This window comes from Synchiropus splendidus, chromosome 8 (assembly GCF_027744825.2).
Source record: "Synchiropus splendidus isolate RoL2022-P1 chromosome 8, RoL_Sspl_1.0, whole genome shotgun sequence".
Lineage (NCBI taxonomy): Eukaryota > Metazoa > Chordata > Actinopteri > Syngnathiformes > Callionymidae > Synchiropus > Synchiropus splendidus.
The window spans coordinates 8,629,975-8,646,160 of NC_071341.1; the positions used below are offsets into that span (position 1 = coordinate 8,629,975).

A 16,186-nucleotide genomic window follows, 5' to 3' on the forward strand; every position below is an offset into this window, starting at 1 on the left:
ATAATCATTTCATTTCATTTGTATCAATCCTTCACGCAAACACACACACATCGTGTTTTTTTTATGTTATGTGGGGACATTTCATTGACTTTCAGTTCGTAAAACTTGTCTTGCATCACACGGAAAGTAAGTTTATTGCTGAGTCAGCTCGAGCCACTGTGACCTTCAGCAGTAACAGTTACTCACTTGCGAGACTCAACAGTGACAGCAGCCTTTTGAACTCCACCCACCTCCACTTTTATCAGCTGTGGCGTTTTGCATTTAAGGCACGATCGAAAAGATAAAGAGAAGGAGGTGACAGATGAAGACGGAGATCCCATGAAACATGGATTCTCCAGACGCACGGCAGTGCAGAGGGCAGCTACAAACTATCTTCACTAGACAGACAGAAATAACCGTCCAAACATGTTTGTTTTAGCTTCCATGCTGCTTTTATTTTACTTTCAGTGACAAAAGTGTGAAGAAACATAATTCCAAAGATGCAGTGGATGTTCAGTAGTATAAACAAGGCGTGTGAGAGCATGAAACTACAAACAGATATATTTTACATTTCCCTCATAATTCAACATGTGACTAGCATCGTCATCTCCGAGGTCAGTCTTTGCTTGCAGGTTGATGCTGAGGCAGTGAGGCCTGGCTCTCCTCCTGGTTCTCCTGGGAGCTCCTCTGGATGCTCAGCTCTCTGCTGGCCTCCTCCACACTCGGAGCTTTGGCTGCCTGGATGTGCAGCCTCCCCTCTGGACTCAGAGAGCAGATGATGTCTTCAGGGTTCACTCCTTCAGGAAGCTCCAGCTCTTGTCTGAACTCCTGGACTGAGTGCCAGCGCCAGCCTTCCTGCTCCTCCTGCTTCATCTCCATCTTCCCGCTGACTCTCAGCTTCCTGCCCTGCAGCCTGACCGACAGGTTCTCTGGAGAGAAGCCTGTGGTGTCCAGGGTCAGCTCATAGTGACCTCCGTCCTCCTGCACGCAGCGCTCACGGGAGCGGACGCTGGCTTGTTCTGGATCTTGTCTTGATGTGAGCTGATCAGATGCTGAAGGCTCCTCTGAAGGAGATGCTGCCCCTGGAGCACAACCTGCACCTCTGGAGAGAGAGAGCAGACTGGCCAGTAGAAGTCCATGAAGGGCCTGAGAGCAGAGTGGAGTCCCCGAGTGGTCATCATCTTCTCTGCTCACCGCTCCTGCTGTCAGCTGAAACTGTGTGAAAGCGTTGGCTGTTCTTCTGTGATGCTCCCTGTGGGGTCTGGGCAGCCTTTATACTCTGACAGAAGAAGAACACGCAGAGGTTTCCAGAACAATCCTGTAGTTTCCAGCATTCGACAGCAGATGGCGGCAGTTTCTCCAGTTACACAAAAGCTTTTCCCCAAATTATTTTATCATTATTCTTTTTTTCTTTCTTTAAATCCAATTCACTTATCACGTTTGCTCGCATGTACTTTTAAAATCATCAATCGTTATCATCCAGAATAGTTTAATGAAGATTCAAAGGATGTTGTTTCTTATTTTTTTGAAAGTCATATTTATTTATTTATTTTTGTTTTTTTAACTTTAAATTTTTATATATTTTTTTAGGAAAAGTGACATACATGTGCATGTCGCCGAAAACTGACGCCATCTGCTGGCGATTGCTGGAAACTACAGGATTGTTCTGGAAACGTGTTCTTCTGTCAGAGTATAAAGGCTGCCCAGACCCCACAGGGAGCATCACAGAAGAACAGCCAACGCTTTCACACAGTTTCAGCTGACAGCAGGAGCGGTGAGCAGAGAAGATGATGACCACTCGGGGACTCCACTCTGCCCTCAGTCCCTTCATGGACTTCTACTGGCCAGTCTGCTCTCTCTCTCCAGAGGTGCAGGTTGTGCTCCAGCGACAGCATCTCCTTCAGAGGAGCCTTCAGCATCTGATCTGCTCACATCAAGACAAGATCCAGAAGAAGCCAGCGTCCGCTGCCATGAGCGCTGCTGTGCAGGAGGACGGAGGTCACTATGAGCTGACCCTGGACACCACAGGCTTCTCTCCAGAGGACCTGTCGGTCAGGCTGCAGGGCAGGAAGCTGAGAGTCAGCGGGAAGACGGAGATGAAGCAGCAGGAGCAGGAAGGCTGGCGCTGGCACTCAGTCCAGGAGTTCAGACAAGAGCTGGAGCTTCCTGAAGGAGTGAACCCTGAAGACATCATCTGCTCTCTGAGTCCAGAGGGGAGGCTGCACATCCAGGCAGCCAAAGCTCCGAGTGTGGAGGAGGCCAGCAGAGAGCTGAGCATCCAGAGGAGCTCCCAGGAGAACCAGGAGGAGAGCCAGGCCTCATTGCCTCAGCATCAACCTGCAAGCATCGACTGACCCCGGAGATGATGGTTACATGTTGAATTATGAGGGAAATGTATGTGTGTTTGAAATTCTTAACTAACAACAATGCTTGTTGCAAATGCTGCTTTTTAATGTGTGAAATGTTTCAGTTTTTTACTGTAAAATAAAATAAAAGCAGCATGGAAGCTGTAGCAAATTTCTTTGGATGGTTCTTCTGTCTGCCTGATGGGTTTAGTTTTCAACTGTTTTGGCGTCTGGATATTCATATTCCATTGTGATCAACAGTTTGTTTCTGTTTAATTCTGGATTATTTGTGATATAAAGTGCTTCTAAGTGTTACAAAAGGCAATATAAAATATATAAAAATATTCAATTACGTCCATCTCTAGACACAATCTAATCAGGAATAAATATTTAAATGATGTTTTGCCTTTGAACACAGCAGCGTCATTGCGCCTCCATAAAAATGATTTATAATAATTGGAAAATAGTGCGTCATCCTCCAAGCCCACTGGACTCTGTCTCGCTCAGTTATATAACTGCCACCTTGCCCTTTGTTATCACTGCATGATTAGAAATCGCAGCTTCTTCACAAATTATTAGCTAATAATCACCATGAATCTCACTGTCAGCTCTGTCACCAACCTCTCACTTCTGACTCTATCAAAGACAAACACAAGATCCAAACATCTCACTGCAGACTCTGTTTATGTCTCCATGCTTACATGTGTTTGAGCACTCCACTATTTCACCTTTTCTCCCCAAACCAGCGATAAAGTGTGCTGACCCAAGTGTGGGCCGTCGTCCCTTTATGACAGCTGGGTGAAGATGATTGGAAGTTGAGAGACTGGAGTTTAGACCAGGAGCTGAGCGCACGTCAGCTGTGAGGAGTTGTGGTCATGGAGTGGAGCGGCGTGGTTGTTCTTCTGCTGGCGCTGTTCGCCTCTGCTGAAGCCAAAGGTATGAGCACTTGTTTCACAGACACACTGTGAAAATTCTCCAAAGCTTCAGATGCAATCGTCTCATATTTACATATTACAGGAAGATCATGCTGATGCATCAGACAGTGTAAATGTTTACTTAGTTTTATATCAAATATAATATAGATGTTGCTTTGAATGCATTTATTAATGAGTGTCTATAAGTATACAGCTTATAATTTAAGCAAATCTCTCACAGCTAAATGTAACTATCACTGTAACAACTCAAGTTCGCTTCGAAGATTTTGTTTTCACAAATATGCAATGTTCTGTGCCTTAAGATGCACTTGGGGAGTTTGAGTGCTTTCTTTTAATGGAGGCAAAATAGTGTCTAGATGTTCCAAGACAGATGAGAGTGTGTCTCTGCGCAGCGTCCACGGCGTAGTGCTGAGCAGTTGTGATGAACCGGTGGGGATTCATGAAACAGTGTTCTCATTTTCAGAGCCAGCTAGATGGCACTCTCTGCTTTGTTGGAACAACCATTTCTATCAAACCTCACCATCATTTTAAAACCTGAGCTCTGGAAATGAGGACAGTGTTTCATGAAGCTTCATCAGCCCATTACTACTAGACGTCCTTTGTAAATGACAATAACGTTCACTTTTTATTACCACATTAAAAGTCTCAAAAAAAGTCAGACTTGTTCACCTTTTGATCATCTTACGATGGAGAAAACCATATTATATTTATGGTGTTAGGTAGTGATGAGTTAATGTGGTTTCATGAAACGGTACTCTGATTTTCAGTGACTGCTAGATCATGCCGTGCTACATAAACTTTAGCTTTAAAGAATCATTTCAATAGAACCTTGCATCATTTTAAAACCAAGAGCGCCACCTATTGTGTTCTGAAATTGAGGACACTGTTTCGTGAAGCCTCATCGACCCATCACCAGTGTAAGGAGAACAGTGTGTGGCGTTCAGTAAGGAAGCGAGTCCGAACACATAATCCGAAACATAGTTTGAAGCCCAGTCATCTCCGAAGAGTGCCTTGCTAAATCCGCGAGGTCGAAACGTAGTAACATAACAAATGTAACAGCAGTCCTGAGAATTGGAAGAGCATTTTTGAGTCCAAGATTTCCAATATGAATTTTCTTCTGGATAGTTATGTAACTCCCTGCATAGGAGTGAGCGCCGACAGCTGCTGCCACAAACAAACCCCTCAGGTGTGAACAAAGAGCAGCAGACCAACTCCTGTGTTCCTGTGTGTCTCATGGCTGTGTTGAGCTCTAATAGAAGTGGTGTCTGAGTGCACACGGCCTTCCCTTCACTAACACAACGCTGTCTCATTTGAACTTGGTCCCCAGTTGAGGAGGAGAATCCAGAGTTCTGGAGGTCACAGGCCCAGAAGACGTTGCAGCAAGTGCTGGACAGGAAGCCAAACTACAATGTGGCCAAGAACATCTTGTTTTTCCTCGGAGATGGTTTGTAGCACTACACCGTCAGAAACGATTCTTTTCCCATTTTAATATCCAGGTTGGTGTCGACCCGTGTGTGTGTGTGTGTGTGTTTAGGGATGAGCATCACAACCTACACCGCCGCTCGTATCCTCAAGGGACAGCTGAAGAACCAGACTGGAGAGGAGACAGTGATGACCATGGACACTTTCCCCAACGTGGGGTTGGTTAAGGTACTCACAAGCTCACGATGGACACTTTTAAACAAGCCCTTGACCTATCACCAGTAGATAAAGTCTAACTCACTTTGAAGTCCCCTCTGGACATGCGATACTGGCGTTACAAGGCTACACCTTGCTATAGCGATGACTGTCAGTGTGCTGCATGGAACTCCAGTGGTTGCTTCCTCCTGTGCTCCCCTGCAGACCTACAGTGTGGACTTCCAGATTCCTGACAGCGCTGCCACAGCGACTGCATATCTCTGCGGAGTCAAAACCAACCTCAACACTGTCGGGGTCAGTGCAGCCGCCCGGAACGGCATCTGCAAGTCCCAGAAGGGGAATGAGGTGACATCCATTTTGAAGTGGGCCAAAGACGCTGGTAAGGAGCGAGAAAAATACTTATCGAAATGTAAATGAAATGCAAACACGAAGGGGGTAGTTAGATTATACATACATCTCCTGTTGGGGACTCAGCAGTTAATCTCTTCAACATGTCAGAGCCGGGTCCCGGACTGGGATCATGTGATTCAGTCGTTCGCTTCCTCTTATCATGTCCTTGTTTTTATCAACAGCCATAAAATACACACATCATGCATGACCCTGAACCAAATCTTGTCTCAGCGTCCATCAAAAGTCCCTCAAAAGTCTTACATCACGTTATGCCGTTCAACCGGAGAAAAGAAAGGAACTTTATAATACATTGAAACAGGCTGTGGAACTGAATAGTGGTGTGCCAAACCTGTCATAAGCGGCAAAATGATCACACTTTTTATAATAAGACACATGTTTCCCAGGCAAGTCTGTTGGCGTAGTGACAACGACTAGGGTGCAACACGCCACCCCAGCGACCACTTACGCCCACAGTGCCAGCAGGAAGTGGTACAGCGACGCCGACATGCCTGACAGTGCCAAGAAGGAAGGCTGTACCGACATCTCTTCGCAGCTGATCAAAAACGTTGACATTGACGTAAGCCAAGTTGTCGCTCACGTCCTTACATGCAGACATAGTGTCTGCTTACTGTCGGGGGCTTCCAGGTGATCATCGGGGGAGGCAGGAAGTACATGACTCCGAGAGGCACCAAGGATCCAGAGTACCCCACGGACTACTCCTCCCGAGGCAAGAGAAAGGATGGCCGTGATCTCATCAAGGAGTGGCAGACCTTGAAGACGGGAAAGGTAAACCCTCATCTTCACAGCATTCATCTTCAAAAATAGTGATTTTGCTGCTGTCGTTGGGCTCCCAGGTGGCTCACTACGTGTGGAACAAAACAGACTTTGACGCCGTTGATCCAAAGAAAACCGACTACCTCTTGGGTAAGTCATTCCTCCTGCGCCTATTGCACCTGAATATTCCTTTATTGCCAACTAGTCTCACTGCAACTGGCTTCTAAAACGATTCAGCATGATGTGAATTTCTCCCGTAAAAAATCCCAGGTAGGTTCAGGACCCCAACAGTGTCCTTGGTTCCTTGCGTCATCAGTGACCTCACACTCGTGGAGCTTTTCAAGCCTATTTAAAGAGCTTCATCTAGAGATCATTTGTGTAATGTGTGCTGAATAATGCAAGGAAATGGGACGTCTATGGAAAGAGAGGCAGTAAGCAGGGTTGGTGGGGTAGTTGGGAATCTAGGGGAGGAGACAATGAGAGCTTAAGGTAGATATAGATTGGACAAAAGGTGAAGACACAGATGAAGGTGTCCGTAAGAAGTTGGTTGGTTTGGAGGGGCAGACGAATCGGATGAGATTAAACAAGAGAGAATCTGGAGAAAAACTCAGACAGGAGACATGCACAGACTGCGAATGGGAGTGAGGGTGAGTGACTTCCTGACTCCCCTGAAAGGCGTCTTGGTTGAGGACAGCCTTTGTAGAACATCTGTATGAGAACAGCTGCAGTGGCAGGATGACCTACCCTAAAAACAGCAGCAAAGCTGCCGTGCCTTTTTCACAAAGACATTGGTGTCAGCATGTGGGGTCACTGGCGATGATATAAACAGCATGGGACTGAGCACGCAGCCCTGAGGTGCGCCAGAACTATCTGATCATTTTTGTCAGAGCTTGTTAGAATTCAGCCTGCGCTGGTTACATAAAGATGTGATTGATATGATCAATAGGTCAGCGGTAATGATAAGAAGTCCGTCACAGCAGCTGTTGAGTAACACTGTCTCACCCGCAGTAATAGTTCCACCAGACTAATATACTCCCATCTGCCGAAGCCAGAGGCCTTTTTAATTCTTGACATCTGTTGGACTTCAGTTTGAGATATTAGTTCATTAACAGGTTATTATTATATAATATTATTATCGCGCTCAGAAACAGCAGGCGAGTCTCTCTCTCATGTGGCTCTGCTCTATCAGAGTTCACCGGAGTCCAAGGAGGCTGCTGTGACGCATTTATGACAGAGAGTTTGACTTGTGGAAACCACTGATATTGTAGAGTTTTTCCTCTGCATTTCTGTCTTCACCGGGGTTATTCAGTTGCCTGAATGACAGCATGACATAAGGGACCTCACACAGGCACAAGCATTACACACAGTAACACGCAAACCACTGTTTAGAAAAATGGAGGAATTTTAGTTCTGTTCTGTACTCGCCCCTTTTCAATCTCTGTGGCATGTAAGAAGAAATATTGACTGCATTATATATCATGGATCGGAAACAATGTTATGTAATGCGGGGAAGTCATTCTGACAAATGACAAACGTAACGTATTATAGAAACTGAAATAGATATCTGCTCATAAAAGCATTGCGAGGGTTCGTCCAAAATGTTTTTTTTATATGATCTTAAATGGCCCACAACAGAAGCTTCATAGTCACCGATGCTGGATACGTTGATACAAAGACCAAAAAACTGTAAAAACAGCAATTTAGTCTACGATGCATAGTGTCCTGCGGAGGCAGTGGGTTATTTGCTGTTGTGTTAAGTGAACTTCATTGTTGTGTCATATTTATTACATTTTTTAAAATGTTTGAGGATTTGCCGTTTTGCTGTGATTTATTCATGTTTCTGTTGGTGTTTTCACTGGGTTGGTCAGTGTTTGTTGTAGGTAGGGATGGTGTGATGAGGCTTCATGAAACAGTGTCATATTTTCAGAGTCCACTAGATGGCACTCGCTGCCCTACAATCTTTGGATATGACTTATTTCAATGAGACATCCCTCTTAAACCAAGAGCGCCACCCACTGAGCTCTAAAAACAAGGACACTGTTTCATGAAGCCTCGTCGGCCCTTGACTTTTGTTTGGCATTTGTTATGTTTACTAATGTATACAGATTTGTTGTGGCATTTTGTCCAAGGTGTTTATGCGAATCATTGTGTAGTATTTCTTTATTACTTTCATAGACTCATGATATATTACAGTGTTTTGTAATTGTTGTCTGGTGGAAGTTTTATACAATATTTCTTAGGCATGGAAAATGTGTTTTTGACCTTGTGATCACGAAATGTTTAATGTGTTTATTTGCTGTTGTGGTAGTTGTCTACCTAAGTTTATTTATAATTATGGCATTTGTATAATAATAATAATAATAATAATAATTTCGTCACCTAATATACGTTATATTTTATATTATTATATTCCATTACTGTATTATGTTCTGATGTCCCATAATCCTGCAACCTTACCATTCCCAAGTTATTTTCTCCCAAAGTTGAGTCATCTCGAGTACTGCACTCTGTTGTTCTAAACAAGGGGAACGTTGTTTTTCTCATGCTGCCTTTAACTTGGGCGACCGGATGAACTCGATGAAACTGATCCATCCTCTTTTGTCCCTCAGCTCTGTTTGAACCGGGCGATCTGCGCTATGAAGCTGACCGGGATCCAAGGATGGACCCGTCCATCGTGGAGACCACAGAGAAAGCCATCCGCATCCTGCAGAAGAACCCGAAAGGCTTCTTCCTGCTGGTGGAGAGTGAGGACATTCACACTCTTCACAGCTGTCATTCAAAAGGCTGGCTAATGAAATCCCCGCAGAGATGACTGCTCAGCTAAAAATAGCTAACAGCATGAGCCTGGAGCGTGCCGATCAATTGAGTCATTGATCCGCTCACAAACAGCAGTCCAGCTGGCAATTAACCATCATGGCCACTGATGCTGTGAGCCGCAGATGTGTTCACGCTGACGTCCCTGAGTTAGTTAGCAGAGAGCCAGTTGCCGATGACAAGGCGCCCCAGACGCAGGGCTCTGTGGCCCTGCAGTGGATCCGGTGACTCTGCATCGATTCTGCTTACAGCTCAATGAGTTTGCTGCAGTGTGTGCGTTAGAGCGTCTCCCGATGCTTTCCCATCCATCTCTGCTTTAATCTGAGGCGGCGGCCTGAGGGACTCGGTGGAGCTACACAGCCCCAAGTTACCGCCATAAATGTATAAATCCATGCAGGACTATGGTGTGCAAGTGTGTGATGTGATGTGTGTGACTTCCAAACTAGCAAGTGGTGAACACTGCATAGATGTGACGTCCATCATTGAATTCTGAAATACCTTTGTAAACTATTTAGTCGAGAAATGTGAACGTCCCAGAGCACTGATGAGCCTTAACATTATGACCACCTGCTCATGATGTAGGCCAGCCAACAACTTAATCACAGACTCTCCATTGTCAAGTGGAACTGTTGGACTGTGGGCCAAACTGAGAGCTTAGTGCAGCTGCTGGACATCAAGGAGTCAATATAATGCACAAAAACAATGCAACTACTAGACTCACCTCTCAATCCCCTTCCAAAAAGGAATTAAAATCAATTTGACAAAAATAATAAGGTATATAGCTCATGCATCTTGTGCTCGAATCCAAACTTCATAGTGAGATTTACAATAATATATCAATATATATATATATATATATATATATATATATATATATATATATATATATATATCTGAATCCCGCATCCTCCATCAACTGGGTAAAGATGATTAAATAGGTATTTGTGCGGAAGAAAAAAAAAGGCTTCCGGCTCTTTATTAATTCACTTTAGATTTGGGGATTTTCTTTTTGTAGGGACCAGATGGCTCATTAACATCACAAGTCAGAGATGATGGGCTGCATCTCTGCTATTCAGTTGATCTGTGTGACAGTATTTGGTTTGCATAGTTGATGTGAGCCAGTCGTGTCCAAACATTCACATTTGCAAAGGTATGAATGAATAAATGTGGAGATATATTGAGATACGTATGTCTCTGACACAACCGTATCTTGTTTGTGTAAAACCGACCAAACCTTTACAGCTGACGTTGCTGTGTCCAGGTGGCCGCATCGACCAGGCCCACCATGACGGGCGAGCGTACATGGCGCTACACGAGGCTGTTGCTCTGGACTACGCTGTCGCCAAAGGTCTTGAACTCACCAATGAGGAGGAAACGCTCACCATCGTGATGGCCGACCACTCCCACCCCTTCTCCTTCAATGGATACCCCTTCAGAGGGCAGAGCATTCTGGGTAATTCTCCCACTTTTATCTTGTCATGGCTGTCGGTGGAATCAGAGCAGGTGCTGTGTGAATGCTGGTCAACAGAAGACTCAGAGAACGAGATTAAATTAAAGATTTATTTATATATATAACAGAAAGGGAGAACCCAGGGCGCCAACACCAGAACACGGAACGGGCCATGGAAAGGCCCAATAAACAGAAAACGCTCGGTGGTGGATAAAACACACCCACACAAGGAAATAACGGTAGCTATAGGAAAACAAAAGCTGAGTTTTACAAAACCTTCACACGTGATCGAACTGGGGAATAATCGGGAGCAGAAACGGAGCAAGAAGAATGAAACAAAGGAGGCGGTTGAAAAGGAAATCAAGCGCGCACACAATGTACAAATATACAGGAGAGTTTACCACAGGAATGCAAAGTAACCATCTGGCGACACGAGGAGGCACCGAGGTGTTGATATCTGTGGGAGCATGATTAGCAAATGAATGCTGTGGAACTCGGAAAGCTGGGGAAAAACAGGCAAACGGAAAACACAGAACACAACCGGAAATCACTCAAATAAAAGGACATGACATATGTGTTTTTCACCATTTGTCATCTCCTTCATTCAGTCAGAGGTCTTTCAATCCTCTTCACATCTGCTTCCCCTCCTCCTCCTCTACGCTCATTAAAGATGACTACATCATTAGCAAACATCATGGGCCATAGTGACTCCTCCCACTGCACGTCCTCTGTTGTGGAGGAGTCACAATGATCTGTCACTGTAGCAAACAAATGGATATATTAAGCTAAATTTGAAGCTTATATATTCATATTTAAATATGAAAAAGAGATGTTTGCTGAAGAAATTTGGCCACAATCTTCTGAAATTATTATGTTCAGTGTTTTACGCGGTTTAGAAGTAACACGCGTGTGTGTGTGTGTGTGTGTGTGTGTGTGTGCATGTTTCGCCACCTCTCTGCCCCCGTGTCTTTCTGCCAGCAGCTGCTTGACATTTCTTCCTCTCTCTTTCCCCTGCAATTACAGCCGGGGTAACCACATGGAGATGGCAGCTTGTCTCTCCTCCGCCTTTCTATTTCAGTCCCTCGTCCTCTCTCCCATCTTTACCTATCTTGGACCATCAAGCCATGACGCCTCACCCTCTCTCGCGGCACCGTCTCCCAAACTCATCTGCATCTGCTTATCTTCTTCCAGTAAACAAGCCTGTGCCAACACATAATCACCATGTTACCATCATATATATATATATATATATATATATATATATATATCGCTGACTTAATCTCTGATACCACGTCTCCTCCTACTGCTGGCCATCATTAGAGTCGGCTGCTGCCACAGGAACTGGTGATGATGTCAGATGCTGTTTCCACAGACCTTTTTGCTCTGAAATATGCTCTCCACTGAAGAAAAAGGGAACATAATGGAGGAGGATTGATCATTAAATGTGTTTATCACATCACATCACATTTAAGAACCAAGTATATGGTGACAGTGGCGAAATATTTATTTACTGTTCCTGGTAACATCAGTTTTATTTTCACTCCATAGAGCTGCTGAAAGGTTATTGTGTCATATGGTGGTGATGCCGTCGGAGTCATGAATGGTCCGGTTGATAGTCATAGTCAGTGAAGTCTCTAGAGGCAGCAGTATTATAAACAGCCTACAAATATTACTAGAGTTTAATTTCATTTGAACCAGAAACAGCAACGCTCTTTCGCTCATCTTTACACAGACAAACCTCATGAAACAGTTTATATTCAGAGCCCACTAGATGGCACTCCCTGCTCAAAAAATCTTTTGATTTGAACAACCATTTCATTGACACCTGACATCATTTTTAAACTTAGCAGGCCACCTACTGCGCTACGGAAAGAAGGACACTGTTCCATGAAGCCTCATCAGCCCATCACTGACTGGAGTTGAGTCTTTTACAACAAGTCCCTGCTTATGTGGTGAGCTTCAGTAGACAGGGAGATGCTGACTGTGAGGCCTCCTAGATGTATTGAGTTTCCTCCCTCCTCCAACCCTTTTAAGTGTTTCCCTACAGGGTGTGAGAACTTTCTCCTTAAGTCTTCTGAACCAACCTGAGACAGAAAGCAATAGGTGCATGGCTGAGCTTCTTCACCTTCTTCTTCTTCTGAGCTTCTCTGTTGATACAGCTTGCATTACTGGAGTCTCAAACCTCATCACAAATGCGCCAACATTTACATAGTAACAGCAATATCCAGAAGGTCACGATGGACTGATGAAACTTGATGAAACAGTATCCTAATTTTCACAGTTGACCAGGTGGCGCTCTTGATTTAAAACTGGTTTCATGAAATAGTTGTTGAAAGCCAGCGATTACAGTACAGAGACTGCCATCTAGTGGGGTATAGGAATGATGACAGTGTTTCATGAAGCTAAGATATAAAGCGTCGCTGCTGCTTTTTTCCTCTTGCAGCTGGAAACAGCCGGTTGAACATCAAAGCTTCATCACTGTAATCTTCATAGGTCGTGTTATCGAGGACGATGGAGATGATGTAGTATTATGTGAGACTTATACTAGGGCTGGGATTCGATTAAAAACATTAATCTAGTTAATTAGTGGATTTGTGATGAATTAATCTCAATTAATCACAGTGTAATGGTATCAGAATATTTGCCACAGGAAGCCACATTTTTCAATTTGAATGAATTTGGTATATTACTGAATCACATACATTTAAACAACAGAATATTGTTTATTTTGCATCAGTTTGACCACAGAATAAATCACCATGGTGGCTATAGTCAAGTTTTTATATCACCTTATTTAAACTGAAGCTCTTTTAATGTCTTGAAAATATTTGGATGAAGAATTTCAATGTTATAACAATTTCAACTCCATTCAGAGTAGCGGAAACCCTGGTCACTGTGTAGAGAAAACCCTCCCTGAACAAAAGCAAACAGATGCTTTTGTTTGCTTTTGTCCAGGGATTCCTCCATGTTTGTTGTTGTTGTTATCATCCTAGCTGCCACGTGTCTTGTGCATCAGTGTGATCAGTGTAGATTTAATCTCAGATTAGCAGATTAAATGATCTAAATATACATTTGAAACACGCGCTTCCACAACTAGTGTCATTAAACCCTCGCAGCCTACGTTCACTTCATCTGGTGGAGTCCAGCCGAGCAGACTTTCCCGAACGTTAAAGTTTAAGACTTCTCCTTCACTTTCCAAGCGCCTCCTTCACTAGAATGTATAAAATGTATCGTTTATGGAAGGAGGCCCCTTAAGATACAATCATTGGAGGATCCCATCTCATACGTTAATGAAATGGCCCTCTATCAACCTTGTTTACTCTCCCTTTCCCCCTCCTCCTCCTCCTCCCTAGTCGTGCTGCCATGATTAATGTGCTTGTGAAGCTCCTAGCTCTTCATCGGTGAGGAGACTTGTCTGGCTAATGGCTCATCTGGAGAGACACACCGAGATTCACAACAAGCTTTTAGACCTTCCGCTGCCCCTTGGGGGCGCCTCCTTATTGTGTTTGTGTTTATATGTGTGTGTGTGTGTGTCTGGGGCATAAATCTTCACAGTGTACACACTGCTCCCCTTCCTTGAGGTGAAGTCCCTGAGATATAAATCTTCAGCTACTACCGTTCTTTTGTTCCTTATTTGGGGTATTTCTTCAGGTAAGTCGCCACTGTGGGCCTCAGACGTCCTTCCTTACACCACGCTGATGTACGGAAATGGACCGGGACACAAGCTCACCAAAGGAAAGCGTCCTGACCTCCGCGACGTCGACACCAGTAAGTGACGGCATGATTGTAGTCAAGCAGATATGGCAACATTTTGGCCATAATCCACGCAAAATCTGAGGGTGGCTCTACCATTAGTTCCTATACCTCTCACGTTTTCCTACCCCAGTGCTGTGATTCAATGGTAAAAGCTTATGAAGTATCATGAAAGAATGTCCTTCTATCCAATGCCCTCTGGACTTTTGAACAACTGTGAAACCAATGAAACCTTAATCATTTTTTTTTACCGACAGCAGCACCTACCGAGGGAACTATTTCATGAAGCCTCGCCAGTAGGAATGAGCTGATGAGGCTTCACGATACAGTGCCCTCAAATGTGGACTAGAGGGCCCACTCGAATATCTTTGATTTGAACAACCATTTGCATCAATTTTAAACATAGAGCGCCACCTACTGAGCTCTGACAATGAAGACACTGTTTCATGAAGCCTCGTGTTTTCTGATAACTACATAACTGCTGATACGGCTTTTTATCTATTCCAGAAACAAAGGACTATGTGCAGTTTGCTGCCGTTCCTACAGAGTCAGCCACCCACAGCGGTGAGGACGTGGCAGTGCTCGCCCGTGGGCCCATGTCTCACCTCTTCCATGGGGTCCAGGAGCAGAACTTTGTAGCCCATGCCATGGGCTATGCCGCTTGTATCGGCGCTGACCAGAGACACTGCCAAAAATCTCCTTTGACAGTTGACAGGAACGCAGCCGCTGAGTGGCGCACCTTCACCACCTTGATGCCGACCATCCTCACTGCCCTGCTGTCACTGAAGGTTTTGATGTAAAGCAATGCTCGACTGAATGAGATGCCAATAAAACAACTCCTATATGAAGTGTGCGAACTTTTAAAATACACAAATTCCACTGCTGTCCTTGCAAAATAGTGTAAAAAAAATCACTTTTTCATTTGAATTCCAGTAGCGTTCAGGACACCAATATTGGCTACTTCAAAAGCTTCAGAAATGGTATTACTACTGAGTGTGGGCTGGTGAAACACTGTACTAATTTTCACAGCTCAGTAGGTGGCGCTCTCAATTTAAAAATCATTTAAAATTTCATTGAAATTTTAGACTTTCTAGATGACGGAGCGTGCCATCTAGTGGTCACTGATAATGATGACACTGTTTCACTGAAGCCTCATCAGCTACTGAGGAGAAGTAGCAGTGCTTAAAAAAAGAAAAGTTTTTCATTTGTTCATCCAAATATTGTTAAAAAGTTTGATTCCTTCTCCACATCGCCTCCTGTTCTGTTGTGTGTGCCATACCTGCATGTAATGCACAGGTCGGCACATTTCCCTGACAAAACAAACGCTGGAATGAATCAGATAATAACTGTAAATGCAGCATCTCAACCCTCCGTGTCATCAGTGCTGGGTGAGGTCTCGTGTCCACCGGGGTCCTTTCCCAGCTTCATTAATGGAGTCAGATGACGTCAGCGCAGCTATTTGTAATCCATATTTAAAGAGCTTCTATTTTTATCTGCAGGTGACAGATTGAGGTGATCATTTTGGACATCTGTTGGGGTTTATTAAACCAGGTTTGGGCCGTCCTTGCTCTCATTCCGGTCCAGCCGGAGGCCACCGCTTTTCTTTCCTGTGATCCCTCGGTCGTGATTTAATTCCTGCTAAACAGCGAGTTTCAAGATGTGATAAAGATTTGACAAATAGGTCTGACGTGTTAATGTTTAGTCACGACCGCGGCTCTTATGAGGCTTGTCAACTCCTGTTCTTGTCTAGTGGCTACTCAATCATTTTGGGGAGCTGAATGAACTTAAAAGCCATGAATCACAGTAGGTTGTTCTGAGAAGCAAGCTACATAAGATTCAGCTCTTTGGTGAGGAAGCTTGTACCATCTGACCTGGACTCAAAGACAGGTAAGTGGGTGGGTTTTTCAGTGAGTGCCAACTGGACCTGCTGCTGCTTCTTCAGCCCCTCAGGGACCTCATGGGGCCCTGCAGGGCGCAGTACAGCCCCCCGACATAGTGGTCAGGTGAGGAGTTTTTTGAGTTCAGCTGTGTGGAATCAAATAAAAACACATCAGCTGAGATGTTGGGAAAGAAAAAAATGTGCTCTGAGTGAATGACATGGAACAGAA

At 44.3% G+C, this 16,186-nt stretch overlaps 3 protein-coding genes across 3 annotated transcripts; 2 read left to right on the plus strand and 1 right to left on the minus strand.

Moving 5' to 3' along the window:
- Window positions 1-490: 490 nt before the first annotated feature.
- On the minus strand, window positions 491-1,207 carry LOC128764069 (heat shock protein 30-like). The gene is given in 2 exon segments (XM_053873502.1): window positions 491-965; window positions 968-1,207. Coding segments are annotated over 2 exon segments (564 nt in total). The 5' UTR covers window positions 1,161-1,207; the 3' UTR covers window positions 491-594.
- Window positions 1,208-1,766: 559 nt separating this feature from the next.
- LOC128764068 (heat shock protein 30-like) lies at window positions 1,767-2,483 on the plus strand. The gene has a single exon (XM_053873501.1). It carries the CDS (start codon window positions 1,767-1,769, stop codon window positions 2,331-2,333), a length of 567 nt encoding a protein of 188 aa, XP_053729476.1. The 3' UTR covers window positions 2,334-2,483.
- Window positions 2,484-4,793: 2,310 nt separating this feature from the next.
- Window positions 4,794-14,878, plus strand: alp3 (alkaline phosphatase 3). Its single transcript, XM_053873562.1, has 9 exons — window positions 4,794-4,909; window positions 5,102-5,276; window positions 5,692-5,864; window positions 5,933-6,073; window positions 6,142-6,211; window positions 8,671-8,805; window positions 10,137-10,328; window positions 13,977-14,093; window positions 14,586-14,878. Exons 1-9 carry the CDS (start codon window positions 4,796-4,798, stop codon window positions 14,876-14,878), a joined length of 1,410 nt encoding a protein of 469 aa, XP_053729537.1. The 5' UTR covers window positions 4,794-4,795.
- Window positions 14,879-16,186: the final 1,308 nt, after the last annotated feature.

Bases quoted from the DNA above. Each gene is read 5' to 3' on its own strand.
- LOC128764068 (XM_053873501.1), top strand. From the start codon at position 1,767: ATGATGACCACTCGGGGACTCCACTCTGCCCTCAGTCCCTTCATGGAC.
- alp3 (XM_053873562.1), top strand. From the start codon at position 4,796: ATGAGCATCACAACCTACACCGCCGCTCGTATCCTCAAGGGACAGCTG. The intron at 6,074-6,141 runs GTAAACCCTCAT...TTGGGCTCCCAG, and splicing joins AGACCTTGAAGACGGGAAAG to GTGGCTCACTACGTGTGGAA. The intron at 6,212-8,670 runs GTAAGTCATTCC...TTTGTCCCTCAG, and splicing joins GAAAACCGACTACCTCTTGG to CTCTGTTTGAACCGGGCGAT.